At 48.8% G+C, this 10,194-nt stretch overlaps 1 protein-coding gene across 1 annotated transcript in view; it reads right to left on the bottom strand.

Moving 5' to 3' along the window:
- Window positions 1-6,448: 6,448 nt before the first annotated feature.
- Hoxc4 (homeobox C4) overlaps window positions 6,449-10,194 on the bottom strand; it is a 39,029-nt gene continuing 35,283 nt past the window's right edge. The window contains exons 2-4 of the mRNA XM_013032528.1: window positions 9,272-9,388; window positions 8,161-8,605; window positions 6,449-7,642 (exon numbers count right to left, since the gene is read on the bottom strand). Coding sequence (XP_012887982.1) covers window positions 7,287-7,642; window positions 8,161-8,599 — 795 coding nt within the window. The 5' untranslated portion in view covers window positions 8,600-8,605; window positions 9,272-9,388 and the 3' untranslated portion in view covers window positions 6,449-7,286. The remainder of the gene's footprint in view (window positions 7,643-8,160; window positions 8,606-9,271; window positions 9,389-10,194) is intronic.

The raw sequence follows: 10,194 nt of genomic DNA, 5'->3' as shown, positions 1-10,194 counted from the left end.
AGCTAGGTAGAGGCCATCTCTTTGCTGTGGTCAAAATGTGAATGTATATTCCAAATCTACAGTCTGAAAAACACCTAGCAGAGAAGGAAGACAGTTATCTAAATAATCCACCACCAAACCTCCATCCTTGGGTTTCTTGCTTTTACCTGAATTTAATGGGATAATTGTCCAAGTGAGAGAAAAATCTGGGCCTTGTATGCCAAGACTCAAATTGTACAATTCTGGGATGGTCTCCAGCTGAGGGAATGAAATAAATGAGTAGAAGTTAGGGAAAGGTTTGAAGGTTTGGCCTCAAAGCTATCTAGATCATGGTGTGCATAGACCAGAGGCCTTCCATTTGGGGCTTTTCTAACTGCTTGAGGTGGAAGGAAGAAGAAAAAGAAGGGAAAGAGGGCATGGGGGAGGGGCAGACAGGAACAGATGCTTCCAGATCTAAAGAAACAATTTGGGTGTGTGTAAAGGGGGGAGATGCAGGATCAAACAGAGGAAGAGGAGGGGGAGGGGGAAAGAGAGAGAACAAAGGTATAGCAGAGATTGGAGCCTCTGCAGTGAAGGAGAGATAAAGGGGCATCCGATGGTGAGATGGCTGAGGCAACATCTGCCCCAGCTATAAAACGGGAGTTCTCTTTGGTGAGGACCCAAGGACCACTCTGAAGTGGTCAGATCAGCCCTGAGGTGAGCAGGCCTTGAAGGCCCAGACAGGAAGCTTTGAACCTCAGCTGTCCCTCCAAGATTGCCACCTCCTACCTTTTGGCTTGTCTTCCTCTAGTTTTATAGTTAGGGGAGACCTGGGAGGGGGTATGGGGTTGGTGATTGTCCCAGAGGATTAATGCAGGATAAAGAAAAGAAGAGGAGCAAAGATACAAAGGAATGTGGGACACAGAAAACAGCAGTCATCATAGGCAGCCACCCTGACACATCAGAAAAGACAGCCCAATAGACAGATCAGATCAAGAGGCTCTAATTCCTAACAGTCGAGATGGAGATCACTGAGTCTAATGTGGGGAATGGGGGTGGGGGGCCGGTTTCAGCTAGGAGGCCCACAGCCCCATCATACCTGAGCCAGGTCAGATAGAGCAGTGATGGGGTAGGACACTTGGAAGTCAGCACAAGGTCACAGCAGTTATACCCCAGGACTATATCATAGGATTATTTCATGCATCTCGTTTTTCCTCTCCCCAAACTATCTGTCCTTAAAAAAAAAAAATCTCCAGCTAGAGAGACCTCAAGCCCCAATCTGTAACCTTATTTTCCAAAATCTGTTCCAGCTGAGGGGAGAGATTTTTACATGTACAAAGTTACAGACAGTTGCTGTGCGGGGGAACAGGATAAGCTTTAGCTCTGTGGTGGGGAAAGATCACCCCAGTAAGAGCAAACCGATCAGAGGGACTTCTATCCTGAGGTTCACCCCTCAAATCTCCTCTCCATCTAGCCCTGTCCAACCCAGCACATCAGATTTCAAAAGCATTTACTTAAAAAAAAAAAAAAACCCTAACCCTAGCCTAGCATTGGGGACAAAGACCTGGGGATCTAAGAAGGCAATCCCTCCCCCATTGTCTCCCCCCGCCACTCCCCCCGTGAATGGAGCAGAATTCTTGGCCCAGAATTGTTAGTCAGATAAACTATGGTCCATCCAGATAGCCGAGGATACATCTCAAAGGAAGGCTTCTTCTGAGGGCTAGATCTTCCCCGTTCTCCATCCCTGCAAAGATTTTTGCAAGGGTCCCATTTCTTGCTCTTGTAACTCAGAAGAAACTATCATTTCTAAAGGAAATGAAATCTCCTTATTTGGAGGTGGTCGCTTAGGGTTATGGGTCGAGGAACAGTTGAAAACCCGCTTCATTTTCAACAAGAAAATGGAAGGTGGAATAGGGGAAAGACAGAGAAAGAGATTGGGAACCAAGGGCCGTGCCGCGTTCACCGCGCCACGAACGGGCTGGGCTCCTCGGGCCACTCACCCCGCGACCCTCTTACGCCCCACTCCCCTGCCGGTCCTGCGCCCTATTGTCCACCATCGGAGCCTGGGATCGTGACCCAGCCCAAGGCGACACCGCGCCCCTGGGCACAGACAGCCAGAGAAGCAGCGGGAAGGTATACTTTCAAACCGAACCACGTACTTGCCAGGATTGGCCCAATTTCCCGATCCTCCAGATCCTGCCACTCCAAAATAAGGAACTGACACCCTGGCCCCTAGATAAAATCAGTCTCTCTCCTTTTTTGGGGGGGGGGAAGGGGGGGCAAAATCCCCCCCCCCCCCCCACTAGAGGCCGGCAATGTAGTATGTAAGTGTTTCATGAGGTGCCTGCCACATACTGGGTTTCAGAGTTTCTACTCCTCCTCGCTGAAATTCACATACACTTTTCTCTCCAAGTGTCTGGTGCTGGTAAGAGGAGTCAGAAATGAAGAGTGAGTAGAGATGACACTTCCTTTGGCCTGACCCTTACCCCTCCAGGGCAGGCAGAGCAGAGCGGAGAGAACTCTATATATTACCAAATCTGGCACTTGTTGAAGGAATCTGGAAATTTAAAACAATCCCTTACCCTTTCTCCCTCACTCTGAGATCTTCTGCCCACCCCCCTGTTTTCCCTTCCTTCCAGTTCATTCACTGGGCCTGGGGGGAAGAAGAAGCTGGAAGCTAAAACTACACACTGCTTCCATGGATGAGGGGTTTGCTGGATGAGCCTATGTTGCAAACACAGAGCCAAAGAGAAGAAAAGAAAAAAAAGAAAAAGAAAAGAAAAAGTCGAGAAATGAAAGGAGATTCAGGTCTGAGAAAGGGCTCTTGGCCTTGGAGGGCAGATGAGCTAAACTCCATTGGCTCTCATTTCCCTCTGCTCTAAGGAAAGGGAGCTCCCTGACCTGTGAGTTTTAAGGTATTGGGGGGGGAAGCCCCATAAGTCTCTGGTTCAAACAGCACATCCTATCATTTTAAATTCTAATTCTCAAGAGACTGCAGGAGAAAAATTAAAACAAGCTACGGGGTGATGGGGTGCAGGCTGGGAGATGTGGCCATTTCTATCAGAAAGATTGGTCAGAGGCAAAGACTATTATATTTTCCCCACCAAATTCCCCAAATGTTTATTTTGGGCTTTTGCCCATCTAGATAAATCAAACTAACAGATTAGGAAGTTCATAAAATCATATTCTTAGGTAATGACAGCCAGAAAGGTAATAAATATTCCTTCTGTTCTGGTGGCCACTGAAGTTAGGGAGATTCTCCATCTTTTTTGCTAAGCCTAAGAGGGTTTGCTAGGAAGAAAAGCTTTGGAATTACAACCAGCTCTTTAACGATGGGGTACCAGATAGAAAATGTGGACAGCCTGGAGAAGTGGCTTTGTGAGTACAATACCAAGCTCCCCTTAGATCAAGTTGGGGGTCAGGGGAAACAAAACTGGAGGGAAAGGATCTGCCTGTGATTGCTAGTCCTCCTTTAGGGCCCTGGAATCTTAGAAAAGCAGAGAATCCTTCCCTAGTAGAGGGTACCCTGATCACAAGCTCCAGCACAACCTCTTTGTGCCTGTATACACACACACACACACACACACACACACACACACACACACACACACTATCACAGAGAGATCTCTGGATTTCAATTTTGCAGGAAGAAAGAGTACAGAGAAAACTTTTGTAGGAAACTTCATACATAAACAACAGTGAGAAACTCTCAGAGACACAAATCTTTCCCTCAAGTCTCAGTCTCTCCTAAGTTCTCGCTTTCCTTTTTGAGCTAAGTTTCTTTACTCCCCAGACACAGAAACTCCACACTGAAACTTCCGTTTCCCCAAGCAGATGCTCTCCATCCACAATTGGATTTCCCGCCTTCCTTCCCAAACACTGGGAGTTGAGACAAAAATCAAGTGGCAGACAGAGCTAAACTTTTGTGCCCTTCACCCCAGAACAGATCAAGTGCTAACTACTTACATGTCAAGGGAATTTGGGGGCCTGTGGGGATCTCCAGGTGCTTGGAGGAAAGGACCTTAGAAGATGGGTGTCGCCATTTCGACCCTGGTCTTCTTTTTACTTGGCCATTGAAGATACAATGCTGCGGGCATTCATGCGCCTTGCCTCTCCCATAACTCTGGGCAAGAAATCCCCAGTCGTACAAAAGCAGTGGCATAGGATCTGGAGACCAGGGACTGAGCAAGGACTGGCTTGGGAGGGTCGGAGATGGGGGTGGGGGAGAGGTCAGAGGCGCTGCTGAATATAAAGGCAATGGGAGAGAAAATGCTGTGTCCTCCCCGTGAACCTGGGCTGTGTCCTCCCCCTCCACCCCAGTCTTTCCCCACTGCTCAACATAACTTCAATAAAAGCCTGGCCCTCAGCTTCCCAGTGAGGCTGTAGAAGCATCCAGAGGAGGAGTATTAGACACCAGACTGTTTGAGCTTGGGGCCCCATTATAGGTTAGGAGGCCCCCCCACACACACACACCAACACACACACACACTTCACCTCATGCCTGCCTGGAGAGCTAGATTCTTTTCTGGGTGGTCAGACCCAAAGCAAAGGAAAGCTTTGGGAAGACAGCAAGAAAGCAAGCTCATTGGTAGTCAGAGGCTAAAATCTTCAAAAATGCAAGTATACAAGATGAAAATTTTGTTTCATTTGTCAAGAATTTAAGGACTTCTCATGTTTCCTCCCCCCCTTCTGATCAAGGACAGAAAGAGACACATATCAAATAATTATGTATGTGTGACAAGAAAATAAACAAAAAACAACCTAGCAGCTGGTAAAGAAAGGGAAATAAAATAAATATCCAAGCCCCTTTAAGCTAGTTTTCCAGTGTTGAAGAATCCCTTTCAGTAAGTCATGAAGAAACTTAAATAAAATGTAGCCATTCCCCCTCCTGTTTCCATCTCTTCAAAGCAGCAAACTGAGGAAAGAACTATGGATCTGAAGTTATTTCTACCTCGTCTTCTTTCACAGGTTTAAAAAAGATACCCTGGTCTACCACTCAGACCTTCTTTCTCTTTTTCTAAGCACAGTTACCCCCCCCCCTTTTCCTGCCCAAAGGCAATTGCCTCAAGATGATAGGGGCTACAGTCAGATCAGGCCCCTAATTCACTCAATTACATAAAATAACTCCAGATAATTGTTGGCCCTGCTTCCTCATACTATAGACAACATGTTTTGTTGTCTCCAGGGGACCATTGAGAGAGGAGAAAGTAGACCTAAAGGATTAAACAATTCCTCCCCCCCCCATCCACAGGATCTGTGAGCGAATGTGCACACCCCCCTCCCACACACACACTCAGCTCCAAGTGCCAGCCAGCAAGTGGTTTAGGATGAAATGTAAAGCACACCAAACAGATTTTCACAGACTGATAGCCCCTAACCTGCTGATACCTTTCGTTTTAGAATTTGGGATAGAGGAGGGGTATCCCTATGTACTCCTGATTGCTTCTCCCTGTCTCCTATTTCTCATTGTCCTTTACCTAAATTTGTATAAATTGCCTGAGGGGGGGACTAAACAACTGTTCCCTCCCACCAAAAAAGAAGAAAGTCAGAGAGACAGAGAGACAGAGAGAGAAGTAAGTAGGTTAATCTAGGGTCTGCTCTAACAGGACCCAAATTATCTGGGGGGCTTTTGGCATGAATTAATTCTTCAGGTGAGTCCATGCTAGTACTTTTTCCTTAACCCCAAGAAAACTATTTATTTACTTTTATTTGATAGCCTGAGTAGTACCTTGTTCAGTCTATAACCAAGCTCTGCTAGGACCTGCTAGGTTATAGGAATGGGGAGGTGGAGCTGGCCTCTCTCAGAGTCTCTTTCTTAACACCTGGCAGGTCCAAGATAAAAGTTACACAAAAACATGAAAGTCCTTCATTATCTCCTGGCATTAGCCTTTGAGGCCTACTCATGCAAGGGGGCCTCCCAGGCCTCTGGCCTCCACTTCACCCTTTTTTTTTTTCCAAGTCTAAACAAACAGAGATGGCATCCTGACAGGTCACTTGGCTGCTTCAGAATCATCAACTCAAAACCTTTCTTCTTTTAAGGAGAATGCAAATGGAGGAGTGGGACATCTTCTACAATTTTTTCATCCCAAGGAGCTCTAAGAAACTTTTCTCCTTTCTATTCCCTCAATTTGCCTTCCAGTCTACAGATTAGACAGGCCTACTGGACAGAGAGAAAGGGGAAGGAAAGAGAAGTGAAAAGTCTGTGTCTAACTATGGAAAAGTGAGGACATCTCCCCCACCCCTAAGCTTCACCCCCCAAATCTGGCTTCTCTTCAGACTTAGAGAGAGGAGACACAAGAATTTAGCCACAATTTTCCATATCCCTTACTCCAGACTCCTTCCTGATTGGTTCTTTTAAAGACACTGGAAAGCTGAAGTTAAGAGTTAAGGTTTATGTGTTTGCTAAGAGTAAACTTAGGCAACTACATAGAAGGTAGGATGTTACCAGGCCAGTAGGAAAGGAAGAAAAAGAAACCATCAGACATTGACGTAAAACTAATTCACAGCCACTGGTTTATTATTGATCACGGGGCATTTCACATCGACACTAAAATTCTTTATTGCAAGTTTTACAATAATCAAGTAAATTCAGTCCAAAAACACAATAACCACGATAAGAATGTTGGGAGGGGGGACAGGGAGATTCTACCTATAGACTGCCTCTCTGAACTGAAAGTTCATTTTGATTTTCTTTTGGCTCCTTAAACTGAACAGCTCTGAGAGGCTCTCCAGATGCATTTAGCTTTGTCTTCTGTCCTCCCCCCTCCTTCCACCCCCCTCAACAATAATACAAAAGAACTTCATAGCTTTGTTCTCCTTAAAATGACTTCCCCCTCACTAACCTCCCCTGGTGCATTTTCAATGCAAAAGGCCTAAGGAAAGAGGGGGGGAGGAGGGGGAGGAGGAGGAGGAGGAGAATTGGCTTAAAAATCTCCCTTTCCTTTTTTCTTTTCCTCATTTCTCCTGAAATTCCCCCAAACCAGACAGACCATCGTGCCTTGCAATATATAATTCTTGCAGCTTTTTTTTCCCCTTAAAAAATAAATAACCCTCCCCAAATGGCCTTAAAAATAAAAACAAAACAGCAGGTACCATGCTAAGACATCACATGCTTAAAAGGGTCTTTAACAGTGGAAGGGAGAGAAGGGTTGGGGGCTTGTTTGTTTATCTGTTTTGTCTGTTTGGAATTAACAAGGGAGGAGGCAGGAGGAAGAGAGAAAAAGAACCAAAAATATATATTTATATATTAAATTCTATAAATAAGAGTCAATTTGTGTGTGGGGGGAGGATGGGGGGCATGGGGTGGGGGCAGGGGTGTGAGTTATGTTTTATAACCTGGTAATATCCTCTGCCCGTTGCTGCTCCGGCGGCGTGGCGCTCTGGGAGTGGTCTTCAGAAGTGCCCGGGGTGGCTGCCGAGAGGGTGCTGGGCGCAGCGCCCGCCGGGGGCGCTGACCTGACTTTGGTGTTGGGGAGTCGGTGGTCCTTCTTCCATTTCATGCGACGGTTTTGGAACCAGATTTTGATCTGCCTCTCAGATAGGCACAGCGAGTGGGCGATCTCGATCCTTCTCCTTCGGGTCAGGTAGCGGTTGTAATGAAACTCTTTCTCTAATTCCAGGACTTGCTGCCGAGTGTAGGCTGTCCTCGAGCGCTTGGGCTCCCCTCCGTTATAATTGGGGTTCACTGGGGGGAGGGAGGGGGGAATGGGGGGAAAGCAAATAGTGGGGTTCAGAGGCATCAGGTTCCCCGCCCCCCCACCCTCCACCCCATCCTCAGCTTTGAGGAACAGGAGGAGGGATTGGTGAGAATTAAGTCATCAACCTAAATGGGTTATAAAGAAGTTGAAGGAAGCTGGAGACTTTGTAGTGTAATAAGAGGGGAATCCTCATTGTAACGACACTGAATTATTTATGCGCCCTTAGAAAGCGAGCATAGTTTTCACACATACATAACAGATCGTAGCACATGGCTCGGACTGCCCAGAGTAGCTAAGCCATAAAATTTATGGGGGATGTAATTACCCATTCTCGCTCGTAAATCCAGTTCAATTGTGCTAACCCAGAGTCGCTCCTGGAGAGAGAGAGAGGGGGAAAGGAGAGAAAGGAGGACAGGGGGCCGGAGGGGGCCAGAGAGGGTGGGGAGCGCCGGGAAAAAAAAAAGAGGGGAGGGAGGGTAGGGAGCAAAAAAGCAAAGTTGCCTACCCGTGCTAACGTGAATTTTTTTCATCCATGGATAGACTATGGGTTGCTTGCTGGCGGCGCTGGAGGGATGGTCGGGGGCTGGCTGGCTGCAGGCTGGCGGGGCTGGGGACGGGGAGGCGGAGGCGCCTGAGAGGGGCGCCGGCTCGCAGAGCGGCTGCGATTTCTCGGGGTGATGGTGGCCCGCCTGGGCCGGCCCGTGGCCTCGCGAATTGCCCGGCCCCTGGAGACTGGTGCAGCTATATTGACGCTCGGGGTAGCTAGGGCGCGGAGGCGGTGGTGGGTACAGCTCCTGATGGTGATGCTGGAATCCCGATTCCCTGGTCCGGCCGTAATATTCCGGACTGTGTTCAGGGATGTAGCTATTTTGCGAATATTCTTCGCATGGAGGAAATTTCGGATCGATGTAGTTAGAGTCCATCAAATACGAGCTCATGATCATTAATTTCTGGAGTGGAAAATAATTTTTCTCGCTTTGTCGTTTTTCTGCTCCATAAAGCCCTCCTACTAGCTAGCGACCCTGTAAAGTTACTTTCACCATGTGACTCCGCCGGCCAATCACACGGAGCAACCCAGTCCCCGGATAAGGAACCGAATCGCTTTATTCAAAATGTATCCAATTTTTTGTGTGTGTGGTGCTGCTGCTGCTGTTGCTGTGGGTGGGGGTGGGGGTGTGTGAGGTGGGAATAGCTGGTAGGGGGTGCTGGGGGTACCCACCAGTACACACCCCACCAGACTGACAACCCTTCTCTGCAAAAGGAGATGAGAAGCTTCCAGCTGCTCTCCAAAAGCCTGGGCACTGGGATGAGGAGGTGGGGAGGGGTGCTGGCGTGAGACTGATTCAGCCCCCATCCAGGGTCTCTCCTCGCCGGCCTCCAGCGGGCCCGGTGGGCCTTGGCTCCAATGATTTTCCAGCGCTTTCCATTCATGGCGAGCCTGTTTCAGCTTGTGTAGGTCACCGGGCAGCGCCCCTCTTTCGCAGGAAGAGGAAGTTGGATGAGGACTGGAGTGGAGGTTGGATGGAGAGGGCCCCAGGCTGAGCCCAAGAGGCTGAAGAGCCTGGGGTACCCCCCCACATCCAATGGTCCAGCCTCCCCCTTCCCTACACACTCACCCAACCCTCTGGCCTTGGGGCAGGCGAGGCAGGGTCCCAGCTGGACCAGGCAGGTAGAGGCAGCGGGATGCAAATGATTCTGACGTCATTTCTGGAGGTCTGGGGGTTGTGGCCCCTCTGAAGAGAGACAGGAAGTGGTTGGCAAAAGCAGAGTACAGTGAAGCCTCGGCTCCCCTGGCTACCCACTGACCCTCCCTGCCCCTGCCCCTGCCCCAGAGCACTGCAGGACCTCTGCTGTTGCTGCCTCCGATTTCCACTCTCCACCCTGCCTGTCCTGCTGTGGCTGACAGCTACCTTCCAGACTGGCTCTAAGAAGCTCTGGTAAAGAAGAGCGCTTTCTGCCAGGTGTCAGTGCCCTGTGATGGTGCCCAGCCAAAGCCCTGAGAATTCTTCTTTTGTCCATCCCCATAAAGAGTAGATCTAGAGCAGAGTAAGGCCTGTGTGGGTAGAGCCTACTTGCCTCCAGCCAGGGATGTATCTATGTAACACGTGTGTTTACATGTAAACACATATTCCCCAGGGCCAACTCTAGGCTGTCTTCCAAAAAGGAGGGGTGAGGTCACAGAGATGGCGAGGCAAAGCAGACCTGGGGGGTGGCAGGCCTCATACCCACCCTCTCCCTCTGCTACCCACTCACAGGAAATACCCAGGGGTTTTTTTTGGGGGGGAGGAAGCAGGGTCACAGGGGAGGGAGGGAGCAAAGAAGGGCTGCTTTCTCAGCTCCCCTCCCTCAGCTAGGGGTGGTCACGTCATGCGACTGATTCCAATTAACTGATCATCCATGTCAGAGTTGGGGGGGACGGGGTAGGGAGGTAGGGGGTGCAGCAGAAGGGAAAGCCCAGGGAGGGAGCTAGGTCCCCTTGTTGTACTTGATAACAATTATAGTTTAAAATCATAGCTTGCCGAGGCTTGGCTATATTTTA

The sequence above is a fragment of the Dipodomys ordii genome, unplaced genomic scaffold (assembly GCF_000151885.1).
Source record: "Dipodomys ordii isolate 6190 unplaced genomic scaffold, Dord_2.0 Scaffold155, whole genome shotgun sequence".
In the NCBI taxonomy this organism is placed as follows: Eukaryota; Metazoa; Chordata; class Mammalia; order Rodentia; family Heteromyidae; genus Dipodomys; species Dipodomys ordii.
Note: the sequence above shows the minus strand (reverse complement) of the source record. Positions and strands in the feature narration are given on the sequence as shown.